The sequence below is a fragment of the Cherax quadricarinatus genome, chromosome 52, assembly GCF_038502225.1.
Source record: "Cherax quadricarinatus isolate ZL_2023a chromosome 52, ASM3850222v1, whole genome shotgun sequence".
Lineage (NCBI taxonomy): Eukaryota > Metazoa > Arthropoda > Malacostraca > Decapoda > Parastacidae > Cherax > Cherax quadricarinatus.
In genome coordinates, this window is record NC_091343.1 from 8,641,823 (window position 1) to 8,663,966 (window position 22,144).

General features: G+C 39.3%; 1 protein-coding gene across 1 annotated transcript in view; it reads right to left on the reverse strand.

Annotated features, from left to right (window-relative positions):
• Positions 1–348: 348 nt before the first annotated feature.
• LOC128696874 (protein slit) overlaps positions 349–22,144 on the reverse strand; it is a gene marked incomplete in the record, with an annotated part of 659,908 nt that continues 638,112 nt past the window's right edge. The window contains 3 exon segments of the mRNA XM_070096038.1: positions 349–1,886; positions 6,290–6,406; positions 19,287–19,406. Coding sequence (XP_069952139.1) covers positions 1,654–1,886; positions 6,290–6,406; positions 19,287–19,406 — 470 coding nt within the window.

Below are 22,144 nucleotides of genomic sequence, written 5' to 3' on the forward strand. Positions count from 1 at the left end.
AGGTTGATTTCCCTTAACCTCTCCTCGTAGGACATACCTCTTAGCTCTGGGACTAGTCTTGTTGCAAACCTTTGCACTTTCTCTAGTTTCTTTACGTGCTTGGCTAGGTGTGGGTTCCAAACTGGTGCCGCATACTCCAATATGGGCCTAACGTATACGGTGTACAGGGTCCTGAACGATTCCTTATTAAGATGTCGGAATGCTGTTCTGAGGTTTGCTAGGCGCCCATATGCTGCAGCAGTTATTTGGTTGATGTGCGCTTCAGGAGATGTGCCTGGTGTTATACTCACCCCAAGATCTTTTTCCTTGAGTGAGGTTTGTAGTCTCTGACCCCCTAGACTGTACTCCGTCTGCGGCCTTCTTTGCCCTTCCCCAATCTTCATGACTTTGCACTTGGTGGGATTGAACTCCAGGAGCCAATTGCTGGACCAGTTCTGCAGCCTGTCCAGATCCCTTTGTAGTTCTGCCTGGTCTTCGATCGAGTGTATTCTTCTCATCAACTTCACGTCATCTGCAAACAGGGACACCTCAGAGTCTATTCCTTCCGTCATGTCGTTCACAAATACCAGAAACAGCACTGGTCCTAGGACTGACCCCTGCGGGACCCCGCTGGTCACAGGTGCCCCACTCTGACACCTCGCCACGTACCATGACTCGCTGCTGTCTTCCTGACAAGTATTCCCTGATCCATTGTAGTGCCTTCCCTGTTATCCCTGCTTGGTCCTCCAGTTTTTGCACCAATCTCTTGTGTGGAACTGTGTCAAACGCCTTCTTGCAGTCCAAGAAAATGCAATCCACCCACCCCTCTCTCTCTTGTCTTACTGCTGTGTGTGTGTGTGTGTGTGTGTGTGTGTGTGTGTGTGTGTGTGTCTGTGTGTGTGTGTGTGTGTGTGTGTCTGTGTGTGTGTCTGTGTGTGTGTCTGTGTGTGTGTCTGTGTGTGTGTCTGTGTGTGTGTCTGTGTGTGTGTGTGTGTGTGTATGTCTGTCTGTGTGTGTGTCTGTGTGTGTGTGTGTCTGTGTGTGTGTGTCTGTGTGTCTGTGTGTGTGTGTGTGTCTGTGTGTCTGTGTGTGTGTGTGTGTGTCTGTGTGTGTGTGTGTGTCTGTGTCTGTGTGTGTGTGTGTGTCTGTGTGTGTGTGTCTGTCTGTGTGTGTGTGTGTGTGTCTGTCTGTGTGTGTGTGTGTGTGTCTGTCTGTGTGTGTGTGTGTGTGTCTGTCTGTGTGTGTCTGTCTGTGTGTGTCTGTCTGTGTGTGTCTGTCTGTGTGTGTCTGTCTGTGTGTGTCTGTCTGTGTGTCTGTGTGTTTATACAGTATATACTGTATATATAAAGCTAATCATAATTCAGAGAAATCTGAACATTTAATTGTTAGTATGACTATGTACACAAATATGTTCACTGCACGTAAAGCTTGAGGTTGAGTATATAATAAATGCTATAATATAAGCATGTAACTCCATTCTACCTCCACACAATCTGTACCTAGCAAATAACTTGTATGATTTAATAATTTACCCGCACTGTAAGTACCATGAATATACTATGTTTTGTGTATTTATGTAGTATGTACTGATTTACACCTTTACAAAAAAGATTTCTTGAAACTAGTTAGTCTGCACATTGCTGTAAGTCTGCAAAAATTCTTTTTTTTTATATATTACATGCCATCGCAATCTCGTGAGCATCTACACTTGCGAATGATATCAACATCCTTTGTGTATTTAGTTCCATCATTGCAAATCATCGCTACCCTTTTCTTGTGGTATCGTTTAGGCTGACAACAGTCTTTCCCACATTTACCATCACAGGTAAACTGCTTGATGCGGTATCGAGAACGGCAGCCATAATCAAATACAAAAGCTCTTTGTCTATCCCTCCGGCAAGTTGGAGCTAGAAGGAAGAAGATACCTAAAGTTAGTAACTCTCAGAAGATAATTTTTACACATCACTGAAGTCATTCAATTAACCCTTAGACAACTAATTCTTTGAGGTGAGAGATTGTTATTTTTTTATGTCAGAAACTAGGCAAATAAAGTACAGTGGAACCTTGATTTTTGTTTGCCCTGGTTTTCGATGACTTTTTTCGTCAAAATATTGTCCCAGTTTTCGTTCGTCACCTTGGTTTTCGTCTGTCGTACCAAACGTGTCTGCGCGCCCTCGCCCACACAAAGCATCCCACGCACACATTCTGAGTCAGTCTGGCTTTGTTTCTTGTCGAGTGAACATTACCCTGCGCATTCATACAAAACATTTCGTAATAATCGATTGTTTTTTGTGCTTGTTTATCGAGTGCGACTGTTAAATAAGCCACCATGGGGCCAAAGAAAGTCCAGGTGCCAGCCCTTTGATAAAGAAGGTGAGAAACACAATAGAATTCAGAAAAGTAATTGTAGAAAAGTACGAAAGTGGCATACATGTGATCGATCTCGCCAGGATGTACAGGAAGTCCTCATCAACAATTAGTTCCATCCTGGTCAAGAAAAAAGAAATCAAGGACTCTGATTCTGCGAAAGGGGTAAGTGTGCTAACAAAACAGAGATTGCAAACAATCGAAGATGTTGAGAGGAGTTGTTGGCGTGGATCAACGAAAAGCAGTTAGCAGAGACAGTGTTGTGGAGGCGATAATTTGGGAAAAGGCAAGGCAGTTGCATGTGAATCTCGTAAAGAATGTGCCTTCTTCAGTGATTAAGGACGTTTGTGCAAAGTGGAGTGAGATGCAAAGTTTTGTGAGAAATATCACCCTAACAAAGCTGTTGCAAGACGTGTCTGCAACATGTTCAATGACAATGCCATGTCCCACTTTAGGATAATCTTAAAGTGACGCCAGAAACAGACCTCTCTGGACAGATTTTTTTGTGCGACAGGGGTACAGTGACTCTCAAGCTGGTCCTAGTGCCAGTAAAAGACAAAGAAGGGAAGTAACCCCAAGTAGGGACTTGATACCTGAAGTTCTTATGGAAGGGGATTCCCCTTCCAAACAAACTCTCCTCCCTCTCCCCTCCTCGCCGTCTTCCACATGCCAACAAGAGTCTTCAATAAAGGTAAAACTGATTTAAATGTTCATTTATCCATTAAAATTAGAGCTTTATATTTATTTCTCATTGTTTTCTGCATGTAAAACTATAGTTATTCTCTATAAAATGTATTTTTTGTTAATGTTTTTGGGTGTCTGGAACAGATTAACCCTTAAACTGTTCAAACATAGATACACATTTGCTTGCGTAGTGCTCCAAATGTATATCGTTTTATTTTTCATTCCTTCAAATTTGGCACAATAGGCTTGAGTCGCCTAGACATGAAAGAATGGATCTATGCACTCAGTGTGCGCAGTATTAAAAAAATCTGGGAGCACTTAGTACCTTGTGGGAGCACAAGTTCAATTGAGCACTAGCTAGATCAAACAGCATGGCAAACACCAGAGATTCACTGATGCCATGTCGCATTAACACTCCCATTTTAGGAGGAAAGTAAAAATAGGTTAGATAAATACATGAGTGAGTGTGGGTGGGTGTGAGTTGGACCTGACTAGCTTGTGCTACTAGGTCTGATGTCATGCCCCTTCCTTCAATGGATGTGACCTGACTAGGTAGGTCATTGGTCTAAGCCTAGGGGGGGAGGGTGACATGAACCTGCCTTGCATGGGCCAGTAGGCCTGCTGCAGTGTTCCTTCTTTCTCATGTTCTTATGTATTCGGCAGGCTGGGTGGCTTGCTTTGGCTGTCTCTCTGTATCTATATCTCTGTCTCACATGTACACAAGTACAGTTATTATACATAGTGTAAATTACCTAGGATAACCCCAAAAATTCCAGGCAGATAGATAGACAAACATGTTTGTGTGTATCAGTGAAAACAAACAAAGCCAGGGTTCCCCGAGTGCCCATTTATCAAATGTCACTGGGCTGTCAATAGTTGTCATAACACCATTCTTCAAGGAGTTTCATATATGTATACTCCAGGCAGACAGAAAGACATAAGCAGAGACAGACAGATAGACAAGACATGTTTGTGTGTAACAGTGATAAATACAGCGAGGGTTAGCTGAAGATGTGGGCATTTATCAAGTGTCACTGGGCTATCAACAGTATAGGGATGCCTTTCATAACACCATGCTTCAAGGTATACTCCAGGGTATCTAAAACATTGCTGGGGCCTATAAATACTTTGTATATATTTCTAGACAATAGTAAATAACCCAGGCAGGTGTAAATGTTCACCTGTCAATGTGATTGTGACTATTTGAGTACTATTTCAATACCTAATATTAGTGTCAGAACAAAGATTGGCTATGAAATCACAAGAACTATTATCAAATGTAATTACCAGAACATTAAAAATATATAAATTAAAATTAAAACAAGAAAAAAAGGTATATCGGCAACACTTCTGCAAGTGGCAGGAGTCGATGTTGCTGTCAGGTAAGCATCCAGAGCCAACTTCATGGTCTTATATCTTGGTAAGTACTGACCCTAAAAAACTTTTTTAATCCCATTACATGTAGAAAAATGTACTCTTCATTTAAAAAAAAAATCATTTCTCAAAATACTCGGATTGCCATGAGTGAATGTAGATCTGTTTGGACAAACCATACCATGGGTGGGATTTGAACCCGCGATCAGAGAGTCTCAAAACTCCAGACCGCCACGTTATCCACTGGGCCAGCTAGCTTCAATAAGATTTGTTCAACTAGGTATATTTCTACACCATAGGAAGGTTAGCATAGGCACCACTGTATCCACAAATGCAAGTTTTTACAGACGAATCTCCTGCTAGCATGGCCATGCTAGTGGGAGATTCGTCTGTAAAAACTTGCATTTGTGGACACAGTGGTGCCTATGCTAATCTTCCTATGGTGTAGAAATATACCTAGTTGGACGAATCTTATTTAACCCTTTCAGGGTTTTGGCCGTACTAGTACGGCTTACGCGCCAGGGTCCTTGACGTACTAGTACGCATAAATTCTTGCGCCCTCAAATCAAGTGAGAGAAAGCTGGTAGGCCTACATATGAAAGAATGGGTCTATGTGGTCAGTGTGCACAGTATAAAAAAATCCTGCAGCACAGTGCGTAATGAGAAAAAAAAACTGACCGTGTTTTTGGATTAAAACAGCGACTTTGCACTGTATTTTCCTATGGTATTTATTGTTGTATTCTAGTTTTCCCTGGTCTCATTTTATAGAATGAAAGACATATTACAGAAATTTAGATGATTTTGACTGGTTTTACAATGAAAAGGGCCTTGAAATTCAGCTCAAAGTAGCAGAAATGTTCGATTTTTACCAAAGTTCAAACGTAAACAAATCATGCTAAGCATCCAATACACATCAACTGGCGAGTCTAATATTCTTTCACAAGTGCTCTGATATTATTTATACCATTTCTACACTAATGCAGTAGTCTGCATAACAGTAAATCTTTTATTTTTTTGTGAGAATAAAAATTCAAAGTGGAAAGCAAAAGAATGAAGAGAGGCTTGGGGACGTGAATAATGAACAGAGGAAATGTTATTTTAGTGCCAGGAATGTCTTTCTTGTTTATTCTGCACCCTATTTAGAAATTGACATCTTTTGAAATTTGTATGAAATTGGCAAAATTGCTAAATTCTGACCACTATATTAGATAGTTGAAATCAGTAAATGGGTGGTTTCTTGTACTCAATCGATAGCAAAAACTGAGTTCTAGCAAAATAGTCATGATTTTTGTCGACAAGTACACTGGAATTGGCCGAAAATAGGGCTCAAAGTGGGCAAAATCGCCGAGACTACTAACTTCGTGAGAGCATAATTCCATAAGTTTTCCATCAAATTTCATACTTTTGGTGTCATTATGATCGGGAAATGATTCTCTATCTTTTCATAAGAAAAAACAATTTTTTTTTTTTGAAATTTGGGGGACCCTGAGAACAAGTCTCTGAGAGGGCCTGTGGACCCTGAAAGGGTTAAGCTAGCTGGCCCAGTGGCTAACGCAACGGTCTGGAGTTTTGAGAGACTGACTGCGGGTTCAAATCCCACTCGTGGTATGGTTTGTTTGCAATCATGTCATTATGATTTCGTGAATTATGTTTGGACAGTTTAAGGGTTAATTGGATTTACATTATTTCTTATGGGAAATATTGCTTTGGTTTTCGTCGAATTTGGTTTTCATCAGACACTCTGAAATGAATTAAAAATGAAAACCTAGGTTCCATTGTACGTATATTGCACTTACATTCTAGTGAGTATATTCAATGAAGATATTCCAATTAGTACTTACTGAACAGTTTCTCCATAAAATGGAGTAGATAAAATTTCACTTACGCTCATTGCAGTATTTGCCGCTCCACCCCCTCTTGCACCGGCATCGGTAACCACCACTACGACGGCGTGGTCGACATCTGCCATTTTCACACTTATTGGCTGAACATGCATTACTGTCTGCAAGATAGAAATTCAGTTTGACTTCCTTGATTACTACAACATACCTTAAATGATATACAGTAGGGCCCTGCTTTACTGCATTCTGCTAATACAGCAATTTCAAATTATGACCAAAACTCGCTATACGGCTCCCCGTCTTTTTAATATTGTGTGCCCCATCTGGTTTGTTTACATTCTCCCTGAGCACATCTCTATTAAGTCTGGAAACTTTCCAAAATTTCAAGTGTTTTAAAGTTATTTCACATTTTATATGCACTCTGATAATTCTACTTATGTACACCTATACCTGAAAATACTTACACACTGTGCTGGCATGCAGGTACACATTAAAATCACTAAGAGTGTCCCTTTCGTCTTAACGCCATAGTAATAATACTAATACAGTGGACCCCCGCATAACGATTACCTCCGAATGCGACCAATTATGTAAGTGTATTTATGTAAGTGCGTTTGTACGTGTATGTTTGGGGGTCTGAAATGGACTAATCTACTTCACAATATTCCTTATGGGAATAAATTCGGTCAGTACTGGCACCTGAACATACTTACGGAGTGAAAAAATATCGTTAACCGGGGGTCCACTGTACATGTAATAATAATCACTCTTGGGCACATTAAATGTCTTATTTTACATTAATATAGACATTTTCATTAATCTACCTATGATATTTTCTTCAAAATTATTTAAGAAGCACACTGAGCTAGAAATCTACACAGATATTGATGAATGTATTAATAATTTTCTAAAAAAGACCCAATAACTCTATAACAAGCACTGCCCTAAAAAAACTAAACAGATGACAGCTAAGAGACTGAACAGTCCCTGGCTAACACCCAGCATCCTCAAATCCATAAATACAAAACACCTTTACAAAAAACAGTACAGAATGGGTCACATAACCAGAGACCAAACAAAACGTTACTCGTCAGTCCTAACCAGCCTGATAAGAAGGGCTAAAAAATTGTATTATGAGAACAGATTATCCAACTTAAAAGGTGATATAAAAAAGACCTGGAAAACCCTATCAGAAATTCTAGGAACAAAAAAGATATCACGAAATAGTGCAATTGAACTAACAAAACCAGATGAACTCCAGCTCCCACCAACTGAAACAGCAAATGGACTCAATGATTTCTTCTCCACCATAGGAAAAAAACCTTGCCAATAAAATCCCAAGCTCAAATACCCCACCCAATAACTACCTCACTGGCAACTACTCAAACGCACTGTTCCTAGCTCTGACTAACCCAACAGAAGTCTCCCTTATTATCAACACACTAAAAAACAAGACAGGAGATTTAAATACCTTACCACCCTTTATGTACAAGAAAGCGTCGCAAGTGCTGCCACCAATCATTGCAACAAATCCATTGAATCCTCTACCTTCCCTACAGTTCTCAAAATAGCGAGGGCCACCCCGATCCATAAAGGAGGAGACCAGACAGACTTGAATAACTATAGGCCAATATCCAACTTACACCCTCTCTCTAAAATCTTCAAAAAATTAATTCATAAGCGAATCTATTCCTACCTCATCTCCCACATCATACTCAACCCCTGTCAGTTTGGGTTCAGGCCTAATAAAAATACGAATGATGCTATTATACACATGCTAGAACAAATATACACTGCACTATAGAAAAAACAAGTCCCACTAGGGATCTTCATTGATTTACGTAAAGCTTTTGATACAGTTGACCATGATTTGCTCCACATAAAATTGTCGCACTATGGTATAAGAGGGCACTCCCTCAACTACCTCAAGTCATACCTCAGCAACAGAAGCCAATATGTGTACACAAATGGAGCAAACTCTTCCACACAGCCAATTACAGTTGGTGTCCCACAGGGAAGTGTCCTTGGCCCTCTCTCTTTCTCGTTTGCATAAATGACCTACCAAATGCATCGCAACTACTCAAACACACACTATTTGCAGATGACATGCTAGCCAATACTGTGAATACTGAAATACAGAAAATATCTACCTGGATGATGACTAACAAACTTAGTCTCAATATTGACAAAACCTACTTCATTCAGTTTGGAAACAGAGCTACAGATGTCCCTCTTAACATAATGATAAATGGATCACCTATCACAAAGCTCACAGAGGGAAAATTCTTAGGAATCCACCTTGAAAATAGACTCAAATTTCAAACACATGTACAACAAATTTCCAAGAAAATTTCCAAGACCGTAGGTATACTATCGAAGATACGGTACTATGTTCCACAGTCAGCCCTCCTGGCCCTATATCACTCACTTATTTACCCCTATCTCACCTATGGAATTTGTGCATGGGGCTCAACAACAATAAACCATCTCAGACCATTAATTACCAAACAAAAGGCTGCAGTCAGAATGATAACAAATTCCCACTACAGGCAGCACACACCACCAATATTCAAAACTCTAAACCTACTCACCGTACAAAACATCCATACTTATTATTGTACCTACTACATACATAGAATATTCAACTCGGATATAAACCCTCCCCTCAAACGTCTCCTTACCAACCTCAACAGAACACATGACCATAACACAAGGCACAGATCACTCTTTGATGTTCCTCGTGTCCATCTCACACTATGCAAAAACTCAAAACTCAATGCACATAAAAGGCCCAAAAATCTGGAATTCATTGTCTGTTTATAAATTCAAGTCTCTTCTTAAAAATCACTTACTCACCCACAACTAAATAAATGCTGAATAATTGTATCTCATAAATGTTTAACCTGTGATCCTATCAAACTTTGTTTTTTTTAATTACATTACCTAACAGAATATTCCATTCTACTGAATGCTCAGCAACTCAGTAAATGACCATATGACCTGTCTTTGAAATACTTATTTGTGCTTAATTGTTATTTGTTTACTATAATTTTTACCACTGAATATATCATTGCTTAGTTAATTTTAACCCTTTCAGGGTCCGTCCCGTAGATCTACGGCTTTACGTTCAGGGTCCAAACCGTAGATCTACACCAAAATTCTAGCGGCATCAAATTTAGCGGGAGAAGGCTGGTAGGCCTACATCTGAGAGAATGGGTCTGGGTGGTCAGTGTGCACACCATAGAAAAAATCTGGACACCCGCATGGCATTGTGGGAACACCGGCAAAGTAGCTTTGTTCATTGTTCCTGGCTGCAAGGAAGCTTTCACTCCCCACTCACTCTCCAGGCAAATTCCGACTCTCCTCTTCACAACTTACAGTTCTAAGACTGATGGAAGTGGAGCTGAAGACGAATTCAATGGTTTTGAACCATATGGTACCATTGTGCCATATGGTACAATGGTACCATATGGAACAATGGTACCATGTCATACAATGGTATATGGTACAATGGCATCATATGGTAGAGTGGTACCATATGGTACAATGTATCATATAGTACATTGTACCATATGGTACATTATACCATATGGTACAGGGTACAGGGACCCTAATGGAAACAAGTCTGTCTGACTTTTTTGGGTTATCCTAGGTTCTCCAAACATATGCTGCTAAGTATGATATTCTATGTAACTTTATTTGTGTATAACTAAATAAACTTACTTATGATGCCACATGCACTTGAGTAAGTTTATTCAGGTGTACAGAAATACAATTACATAGATTATCATACATAGCAGCATATGTATAAAATCCTAGGATAACCCAAAAAAGTCAGGGTGACTTATTTCCATAGTTATCCCTGTATATGTACCATATGGTGTCCTGTACTGTATGGTACCCTGTGCCATATGGTACCCTGTGCCATATGGTACCCTGTACCATATGTTATCCTCTACTGCATGGTACCCTATACTATATAGTACAATGTACCATATAGTACCCTGTAACATGATACCCTGTACCATATGGTCAATAGGTGTTGGTGGCATGAGACGCAAGCTAGCTACTGACTCGGCAGTTTCTGAGACAAAGTGCTTTGTCATCCACCTCAAGGAACGCGTCAAGTTCCTGTACACTTGTAAATATAAAATAGAACATTACTAATATACAACATTTTTGCATATTTTTGTTGTAAACAACTATTGTAAACAAAATAATAATGAAAATATTAGTGTCTTCATTGTGTTGAATACAACAGTACCATATGGTATCATTGTACTGTAAGGTACAATGTACCATATGGTACCATTGCATCATATAGTACCATATGGTACCATTGCATCATATAGTACCATATGGTACCATTACACCATATGGTACCATAAGGTACCATTGCACCATATGGTACCATTGTATCATATGGTACCATTGTACCAAATGGTGCCATTGTACCATATGGTACCACTATCATATGGTATCATTGTATCATGTGCCATTGTACCATATGGTACCATTGTATCATATGGTGCCATTGTACCATATGGTACCATTGCACCCTATGGCACCATTGTACCATATGGTACCGTTGTATTCAACACAATAACCGCACTAATATTTTCATCATTTTGTCTACAATAAACTTTTAAACAAGTTTTGTAAGCAATATAATGATAAACAAATTAGTGCAGTTATTGTGTTGAATACAATGAGTGTACACTTATACAATATACATTATACTGGTCTCACAGGCCACAAATGTTATTAGAAAAAGAAAAAAATTAGAAAAGAAAAGAAAAAAGTATAAAAAACATAAAATAAAAAAATGGGATTTTGCGGAAGTCACTGATGTTGCCGCCACCCGGTCATTTTGGGTCAACTTCCTGCCGCTGTATCTCGGTAAGTACTGATCAGAAAAAAAATATTTTTCTCTTATTACCTTCACAAAAATATACTCTAATTCTGTAAGAAAAAATATTTTTTTTTTTTTCAAAATTTCTTGGACACTGGAGCACCACTTCAGATTTTGGCCTTGGACCCTGAAGGGGTTAAGCCTGCCCATAATGCTCTGCATACAAGGGGCTTTTGGCATGTTACACTTAACCACTGTATTTCTTTGTACATTATGTATCATGTCCAAATTAATAATAAATAAATAAATTACATAGCATATAAACATGCTATGTTTATATGTTATGAAGGTGTTGTAGCTGGGGGGGGGAAACATTCCATTTTCTCTGGTCCAGCACCAGAGAAAACATGAATGAATCTGCATTTGGCCCTGTCACTCCCCTTAACACACACTGCTTCTGTTTACAATTCTCAGAATGAATTATTACTACTTCTCCCTTTATGATGGCATCTAAAGGTAGTTGTTAGAAATAAACTCAGTGAACAAGGTATGTCGATGGTAATAACATGGCTCTGGGCAGCATTAACCCTTTCAGGGTTTCGGCCTTACTAGTACGGCTTATGTGCCAGGGTCCTTGACGTACTAGTACTCAAATTCTAGCGCCTTCAAATCTCGCGGGAAAAGGCTGGTAGGCCTAGATGTGAGAGAATGGGTGTGTGTGTGTGTGGTCGGTGTGTGCAGTAGAAAAAAAATCTGGGACCCAGTGGCGCATTGTGGGAACGCCATTTTAGTAGACCTTGTTCACCATGCCTTGAGGTAAGAAGCTCCTCACTCCTCGGCAAATTGGGACACTTTTGTTCCCCAGTGACAGTTCTAATACAAATGGAAGTGCGAGTGAAGATGAGTTTCAAGGTTTTGGTGAGGTTTTGACTGAAACTAATGACCATAATATCGGTAATAGTGAGGAAAACCCAGACGACCCTCAGCCTTCCACCTCTGCTGCTGGGCTGTCTTGTTCACGTTCAGTTGTACCAGAATCAAAGAGGAAACTCCTATTTTCCCAAATCCCGGACTCAGATGTGAGCATTGGAGATGATAGTGATAGTGAATATGAACTACAAGCTCTTGAAACCAGTTCCAGTAGTGATAGTGAAGTGCAATATTCTCCAGTGAAGTGTCAGTATATACAACGATATATGCGCTCTGGTAGTGTGTCATGTGCTATTTCAGGGGAAGGAGTACATTTCTGAGTACATCCTGTGGCTGTACAACAGGAACAGACAGTGAAAATGATGATGATAGTGTTGCAATTGGGATGGAAAATGTGCATGGTGGTGGTGGTAGTGGTGGTGCCGGCGGTGAGGCACCAGCAGTGGGCCATGCTGCCAGCCACACTGCCACCCATGCCGCTGCCTCAGCTGATCTACAACAAAGGCCACCATCCCCCACCCACCCAACACACCAGCCTCCACAACCACAACCTCCACAACCACAACCACAACCACCTGTCACTGTCCAGTACCCACCAGCAGACCGCACCTGGGATTGGCAGAAAGCTGTCAATTTTGTTCTAAATCCCCACCAGTTTGATGAAATCCAAAGTGGAATACAGCCATGTTGTACACTGGGGAACAATGCCACTGAACTGGAATGTTTCGAGTTATTCTTTGATGAACCCCTGATGGAAATTATTGTCAGGGATATCAACAGATACAGTGGAACCTCAAATATCGAACTTTCTTTGGTCCAGAAGGCTGTTCGAGTGCCTTTACTGAATGAATTTATTCCCATGAGGAATAATGTAAATTAGGTTAGTCCATTTCAGATCCTCAAAAATACGCTTATAAAAGCACTTACAAAAATACACTTACATAATTGGTTGTGTTGGGAGCAGTTCGATTTTTGAGGTTCCACTGTACTACGAGTACACCATGGCAAACAAAACTTTCACCAAGCTTACGGCTACACAGGTGGAAGGAGACAACTGTGACTGAGATGTATGTTTTCTTTGCCACAATAATGCTTATGCCACATGTGTATAAGCACAGTGTGAAATCATACTGGTCAACAGACCACCTGATTGCAACCCCAGGTTTCAGTGATATAATGCCAGTGAATCAATTTGTGCTACTATTACGTATACTTCACTTCTCAGACAAAACCAGGCCTGACAGAAACGACAGGTTATATAAGATTAGGAATGTTTGTGTATCTGAAAGAGAAATTCAATATGTATTTTTATCCCTTCAGGAAGCTTGTAATTGACGAGTCTTTGATTCTGTTCAAAGGAAGATTCTCTTTCAAGTAGTACACACCAAGCAAGAGGAAACACTTTGGTATAAAGTTGTTTGTGCTTTGTGATTGTTACAGTGGTCTGGTATTGGATATTATTGTGTACGCTGGAAGTTATACATTGCAAAATACCAGGAAGTTATTGGGCATCTCTGGTGATGTGGTTAGAACAATGATAGAACCATACCTTGGTAAGGGGCATATATTATATACTGATAACTGGTACACAAGCCCCTCACTCAGTGATTTTTTGCAAGTGAACATGACAGATGTGTGTGGCACAGTGCATGCAAATCGTAAACATATGCCCAGGTTTGACGCTGGCACTTGTAGAGGTGAGGTGCAAGCGTTTGCTGCCAATGACATCATGGTATTTCGGTGGCATGACAAACGAGATGTCACACTGTTGTCATCAGTTCACCCTAACGAAATGACAAACACTGGCAGGCAGCATAGAGCAATGAACCCATTCTAAAACCTGCAGCTATGATTGATTGCACCCTCAATATGCGTTCAGTGGACAAATGTGACATGCAGATTGGGTTTGCTGATTGTGTTCGCACGAGTTATAAGTGGTACATAAAACTCTCTTTCCATCTTCTGGACATTTCCATGCTCAATGCTTATAATATGTATAAGATGAGGACCAGAAATAAACCATCATATGGCAAATTCTGTTTGTCTGTCATCAGACAAATAGTATTCAAGTACCAAGGAACTACACCTGCAATAGACCGCCCACTAAATTATCAACAACTACCTTCTCGTCTGAAGCATGGTGATCACTTCGTAATAAAACTGCCTGCTACTGCTTTCAAGAAAAAGGCTCAGAAGAGGTGTTACGTCTGTGCACATACAAAAAAACGCCCACAACAACTCAGACACTCGTTTTATGTGTGAGGAGTGTAAAACACCACTGTGCATGACACCATGTTTCAAAGACTTCCACAGGCTGCAGAACTTCTAGAAACATTCCCTGTGACTGTATATGTGTATATAAAATATAGAAAAATAGTAATAAACAACATTTTATATCTTTTGTGTGTGACAACAACAATTATAAACAATATAAGGACAACAGTGTTTGTGGAGTTATTGTGTAGTAAATAAAGGGAAAAAAAATTATAAAATAGTGCTAATATTGGTCTCACAGGCCATAAAAGTTACTTGGAAAAAAAAAATAAATAGAAAATAGTACCTAAAAAAACAAACAAAAAAAATACAGAGTGATGGCAGTTGGCGATGTTACCATATATGGGGCATTTTATGTCAACTTCACACCTCCATATCTCGGTAAGTATTGATGGTAAAAAATTTTTGTTTAGCCTATAATGTTTAGAAAAAAAAACTATCTTTTCATAAGAAAAAATATTTCTTTTTTTTTTTTAAATTTGGGGGACCCTGAGAACAAGTATCAGAGGGCCCGGGGACCCTGAAAGGGTTAACTTAAGCATCCCAGAGCGATAAAATGCATATACAGTTTACTTATTACTTGCCTTATAATATTTGTAGTCTTAATCTAGGGTGAGATGAGTAGTATTTATTGTAAGAAATCAAGTGTGGTATGTATGGTAGTCAGCCAGGCTAGTATATCAGGCCATTCTACCCACACATACTATTCTGTGATATTTAACCCTTTCAGGGTCCCCAAGCCCTCTCCGAGACGTGTTCTCAGGGTCCCCAAATTTAAAAAAAAAAAAAAAAAAATCTTATGAAAAGATAGAGAATCTTTTCCCGATCATAATGACACCAAAAGTATGAAATTTGATGGAAAACTTACGGAATTATGCTCTCGCGAAGTTAGCAGTCTCAACGATGTTCATGCATCGGCGATTTTGCCCACTTTGAGCCCTATTTTCGGCCAATTCCAGTGTACTAGTCGACAAAAATTATAACTATTTCGCTAGAACTCCATTTTTTCTATCGAATGAGTACAAGAAACCACCCATTTACCGATTTCAACTATCCAATACAGTGGTCAGAATTTAGCAATTTTGCCAATTTCACACAAATTTCAAAAGATGCCAATTTCCGAACAGGGTCCAGAATAAACAAGAAAGACATTCCTGGCACTAAAATAACAAGTTCTCTGTTCATTAGTCACATCCCCAGGCCCCTCTTATATTTCTTTGGCTTTCCACTTTCAATTTTTATTCTTATAATAAATAGAATATTTACTGTTATGCAGACTGCTGCATTAGTGTAGAAATGGTATAAATAATATCAGTGCACTTGTGAAAGAATATCAGACTCACCAGTTGACGTGTATTGGATGCTTGGCATGATTTGTTTACTTTTGAACTTTAGTAAAAATTGAACATTTCTGCTACTTTGAGCTCAATTTCAAGGTACTTTTCATTGTAAAACCAGTCAAAATCATCTCAATTTCTGTAATATGTCTACCATTCTATAAAATGAGACCAGGAAAACTAGAATACAATAATAAATACCATATGAAAATACAGTGCAAAGCTGCTGTTTTAATCCAAAAACACGGTCAAAGTTTTTTTTCTCATTACGCACTGTGTGCTGCAGGATTTTTTTTATACTGCGCACACTGACCACAGACCCACTCTTTCATATGTAGGCCTACCAGCTTTCTCTCACTAGATTTGAGGGCGCTAGAATTTAGGCGTACTAGTACGTCAAAAACCCTGGGGCATAAGCCGTACTAGTACGGCCGAAACCCTGAAAGGGTTAAATGTAATAGAATGTTATGTATAGGTGGGGTGGTCTGGTATGGTAGCCCAGCTGACTACCATACATATCACACTTGATTTCTTACAATAAATACTACTTGTCTCACCCTATTTTAAGGTAAGTAATGAGTGCACTATGTGTGTACTGTACTTTTTTATTGTTTTTTTTTATGCCTAGTTCAATTGCTAACTTAATATACAGTGGTCCCTCGATAATCATCTGGCTCGATAGTTGTCCTTTTCGGAAATCGTCACGTTATTTTAGTCCAAACATTGGCTCGCAAATGGTCAGTTGACTCGCTAATCGTCATTCGTCCTGGACGTGTACTCACGGCTCTAAGCCGCCTCGGCCTCCCTTCCCAGCCAGTGTGCCATTGTTTACCAGTGAGCAACGGTCCCCTCGCTTGTTTATACGAAATATTCCATAATATTCCATTCATTTTAGTGCTTGCAAGTGCTAAATAAGCTATCATGGCTCCAAAGAAAGCTCCTAGTGCCAAGCCTTTGGTAAAGAACATGAGAAATATGACTGAATTTAAGAAAAACATCATTGAACAATATGAAAGTGGCGTACGTGTGGTTGAACTGGCCAGGATGTATAACAAATCCCGTACAATCATATCTTCCATCGTGGCCAAGAAAAAGGAAATCAAGGAAGCTCTTGTTGCAAAGGGGGTAAATATGCTGACAAAAATGAGATCACCAGTACTCGAAGAGGTTGAGAAGTTATTATTGGTGTGGATAAACGAGAAACAATTAGCAGGAGATAGTCTTATGACGTCGATTATTTGTGAAAAGGCTAGGCAGTTGCATGACAATCTGGTAAAGAAATCGCATGCAACAAGTACTGATATTTGTGAATTTAAGACCAGCAAAGGTTGGTTTGAGAGATTTAAGGACCGTAGTGGCATACACAGTGTGATAAGGCATGGTGAGGCTGCCAGTTCGGACAAAATTGCAGCTACAAAATTCACAAGTGAATTCAAGGAGTACAAAGAGGCTGAAGGACTGAAACCTGAACAAGTGTTCAATTGTGACGAAACAGGCCTCTTTTGGAAGAAAATGCCAAAGAGGACCCACATTACTCAGGAGGAAAAAGGACTGCCAGGACACAAGCCTATGAAAGACAGGCTAACGCTCTTGTTATGTGCTAATGCTAGTGGGGATTTCGAAGTGAAGCTGTTACTAGTGTACCATTCTGAAAATCCCAGTGTGTTCAAGAAAAACAATGTTATGAAGAGTAAATTGTGTGTGTTTTGGAGATCTAATAATAATGCATGGGTCACGAGGGACATTTTCGTCCAGTGGTTCAATGAAGTGTTTGGCCCTAATGTGAAGAATTGCCTCCTGGAAAAGAATTGGATCTCAAGTGCCTCCTAGTAATGGACAATGCACCTGCTCATCCTCCAAACTTGGATGACCCAGCCCATGGACCAGCAGGTCATTTCAAACTTTAAAAAACTCTACACGAAAGCAATGTTTCAAAGGTGCTTTGATGTGACCTCAGACACTCACTTGACCCTAAGAGAGTTTTGGAAAGAACACTTCAGTATCCTCCATTGCATAAGCCTTATAGGTAAGGCTTGGGAGAGAGTGACTACCAGGACTTTGAACTCTGCTTGGAGAAAATTGTGGCCAGATTATGTCCACAAGAGGGATTTTGAAGGGTTTGTGGCTGACCCTGATGAGCCTATGTCAGTTGTGAACTCTATTGTGGCATTAGGGAGTTCCATGGGGTTGGATGTGAGTTTGGAAGATGTGGAAGAGTTGGTGGAGGACCACAATGAAGAGCTAACTACTGAGGAGCTGCAAGAGCTTCAGCAGGAACAGCAACAGATCGCAGCTCAGAATCTTGCTGCAGAGGAGGAGGAAGAGAGATGGAAGAAGGTGCCTTCTTCAGAAATTAAGGAGATTTTTGAAATGTGGGGTAGGATGGAAAGATTTATGGAGAAACATCACCCTGAGAAGGATATTGCAAGCCATATCTGCAACTTGTACAGTGACAGTCTTGGTACATTTAAGGGAAGTTTTTAAGAGATGCCAGAAACAGAGCTCTCTGGACACTTTTTTTGTGAGACAAGACTCCAGTGACTCTCAAGCTGGTCCTAGTAGCATTAAGAAACAGAGAAGAGAAGTAACCCCAGAAAAGGACTTGGTACCTGAGGTGTTGATGGAAGGGGATTCCCCTTCCAAACAGTAACTAATCCAATCTCTCTCCTCCTCCAGTCTTCCATACACTAAGAAGAATCGCTAATAAAGGCAAGTGTTATGCTGTTAATGTTTCATTCATCATGTCCCATTGTATTGTTTTACTTCATGTAAAAAAAATTTTTGTTTTAATACTTCTGGATGTCAGGAATGGATTAATTGTATTTACATTATTTTTTATGGGGAAAATTTATTCGAAAATCGTCTATTTCGACAATCGTCGCACTTCCAGGAACGGATTAATGACAATAAACGAGGGACCACTGTATGTTAGTGTAAACTTGTTATCTAGTACAGTGGACCCCCGCATAACGATCACCTCCGAATGCGACCAATTATGTAAGTTTATTTATTTAAGTGCGTTTGTATGTGTATGTTTGGGGGTGTGAAATGGACTAATCTACTTCACAATATTCCTTATGGGAACAAATTCGGTCAGTACTGGCACCTGAACATACTTCTGGAGTGAAAAAATATCGTTAACCGGGGGTCCACTGTATTTGTATGCATTTATAAGGAGAAAAAAAGGGTGTTCCACTTTACAGTGGTAGCCTGGAACCTAACCTGCCATATAAGTGGGGCCCTACTGTACATACATAATGGTTAATAAAACCATTACATTGCATAGAAGGATACAATAAAAGTTATAAAGTAAAGTTATGTTTAAGGACAAAGGCCATTTACTTCTCTGAGTAAGGCCATTCATCCATGCATATAGTAACACAATGTGAAGAATTAGTTTGGTTTGAAGGAGCTTGACACATATTGTATACACTGTGAAAAGTCAAAAGGTTCTCTAGACACTTTTGTCTGCAGGGAGATCTCCGAAAATATTGGACCTTTCAAGTACAGTATGTTTTTCACTATTGCTATCTTGCGTATTTGATATTGTTTTTGTGATTATCTTGTCTTGGGTATAATACTGACATAATTTATTATTTATATTAACTTTCGCATTTTGCGACTACAGATATGATGCAGTTGTGTTACCTTTATTACAGAACTTGCCACTCCATCCTTTCTTGCACCTACATCGATAACCACCATTATGCTGACGGGCACGGCACTGACCATTTTCACACCGGTGTTCAGCACAAGCATCATTTTCTCCTAAGCAAAAAAATCTATTATTAAAGATAAGGAATTTTTTGGGGGGATATTTCCATCTCCTTTTTGATCATGACCAATTTCAAAGGCCATATCTCTCTACATCTTGTTTTAACCACATTAACCCTTTCACTGGTGTAATTCCCCAAGTTAAAAATGCTGACTGTCAGAATTTGAAAAAAAAAAAAATACGTATATAGTATATATATTTTCTGAAATGATAGAGAATCTTTTCTGAAGACAATGACACCAAAAATGCAAAACTGATGGTAAACATACGGAGTTATGCATTTGCAGAGTTGGTATTCTGGGAACAATATTTTTTAAATTTGTGAATTCTCCTGCTGAATCCTATTTTAAGCCAATTTCATTGCTCATTTCAACTCAACACAGCTATTTTGCTACTATCCCTTCCATTCTACTGAAATGCAAGAAACTGCCTATTCAACTATCAGAACTACCCTATAAAGTGCACAAAATTCAACAAATTCCAATTTAAAAAAGATTCCAAAATAAACACTGTAGGTATTCCAGACACTAAAGCAACCTCTCCTCTGTTCATTAACCTTTTCAGAGTCCAGAGGCCAAATTTCAAAGTGTGCACCTATGTCCAAGAATTTTCAAAAAATAATTTTATTTTTTCTTATGAAATGGTAGAGAATCTTTTTCTGTACGAAATATGACAGAAAATTGATGAAATTATGCTTCGTGAATTTTGATTTGTCAGCGATATTTACGCATTGGCGATTTTGCCTAATTTGACTCCCATTTTAGGCCAATTACATTATTCCAGTCAACCAAATTCTTAGCTATTTCACTAGTATTACTTCTATTCTATTGACTGAGCACAAGAATTCACCAAGTCAACTGTTTCAAATACAAAAACTGATCGGAAATTGGTAATTTGGCCAATTTAATGCAAAGTTCAAAATATTCCAGTTTCAAAATAGGGTCCAGAATAACAATGGGAGCCCTTTGATTGAACTTTGTATAGAAAGGGTTTAGTTATAGGTAATACATATTTTAAGAAAAAGAGGATAAATAAGTATACAAGATATGATGTAGGATGAAATGACAGTAGTTTGTTGGATTATGTATTGGTGGATAAAAGACTGTTGAGTAGACTTCAGGATGTACATGTTTATAGAGGGGCCACGGATACACCAGATCACTTTTTAGTTGTAGCTACACTGAGAGTAAATGGTAGATAGGATACAAGGAGAATAGAAGCATCAGGTAAGAGAGAGGTGAAGGTTTATAAACTAAAAGAGGAGGAAGTTAGGGTAAGATATAAACAATTATTGGAGGATAGATGGGCTAATGAGAGCATAGGCAATGGGGTCGAAGAGGAATGGGGTAGGTTTAAAAATGTAGTGTTAGAGTGTTCAGCAGAAGTTTGTGGTTACAGGAAGGTGGGTGCGAGAGGGAAGAGGAGAGATTGGTGGAATGATGATGTAAAGAGAGTAGTAAGGGAGAAAAAGTTAGCATATGAGAAGTTTTTACAAAGTAGAAGTGATGCAAGGAGGGAAGAGTATATGGAGAAAAAGAGAGGTTATGAGAGTGGTGAAGCAATGTAAAAAGAGAGCAAATGAGAGAGTAGGTGAGATGTTATCAACAAATTTTTTCTTATTTTCAACAAAGTTTTGGAGTGAGATTAACAAGGAAGCCTAGAGAACAAATGGATTTGTCAGTTAAAAATAGGAGAGGAGAGTTATTAAATGGAGAGTTAGAGGTATTGGAAAGATGGAGGGAATATTTTGAGGAATTGTTGAATGTTGATGAAGATAGGGAAGCTGTGATTTCGTGTATAGGGCAAGGAAGAATAACATCTTGTAGGAGTGAGGAAGAGCCAGTTGTGAGTGTGGGGGAAGTTCGTGAGGCAGTAGGTAGAATGAAAGGGGGTAAGGCAGCTAGGATTGATGGGATAAAGATAGAAATGTTAAAAGCAGGTGGGGATATAGTTTTGGAGTGGTTGGTGCTATTATTTAATAAATGTATGGAAGAAGGTAAGGTACCTAGGGATTGGTAGAGAGCATGCATAGTTCCTTTGTATAAAGGCAAAGGGGACAAAAGAGTGCAAAAATTATAGGGGGATAAGTCTGTTGAGTATACCTGGTAAAGTGTATGGTAGAGTTGTTATTGAAAGAATTAAGAGTAAGACAGAGAATAGGATAACAGATGAACAAGGAGGCTTTAGGAAAGGTAGGGGGTGTGTGGACCAGGCGTTTACAGTGAAACACGTAAGTGAACAGTATTTAGATAAGGCTAAAGAGGTTTTTGTGGCATTTATGGATTTGGAAAAGGCGTATGACAGGGTGGATAGGGGGGCATTGTGGCAGATGTATGGTATAGGAGGTAGGTTATTGAAAGCAGTGAAGAGTTTTTACGAGGATAGTGAGGCTCAAGTTAGTGTGTGTAGGAAAGAGGGAGATTATTTCCCAGTAAAGGTAGGCCTTAGGCAAGGATGTGTGATGTCACCATGGTTGTTCAATATATTTATAGATGGGGTTGTAAGAGAAGTAAATGCGAGGGTCTTGGCAAGAGGTGTGGAGTTATAAGATAAAGAATCACACAAAGTGGGAGTTGTCACAGTTGCTCTTTGCTGATGATACTGTGCTCTTGGGTGATTCTGAAGAGAAGTTGCAGAGGTTGGTGGATGAATTTGGTAGGGTGTGTAAAAGAAGAAAATTGAAAGTGAATACAGGAAAAAGTAAGGCTATGAGGATAACAAAAAGATTAGT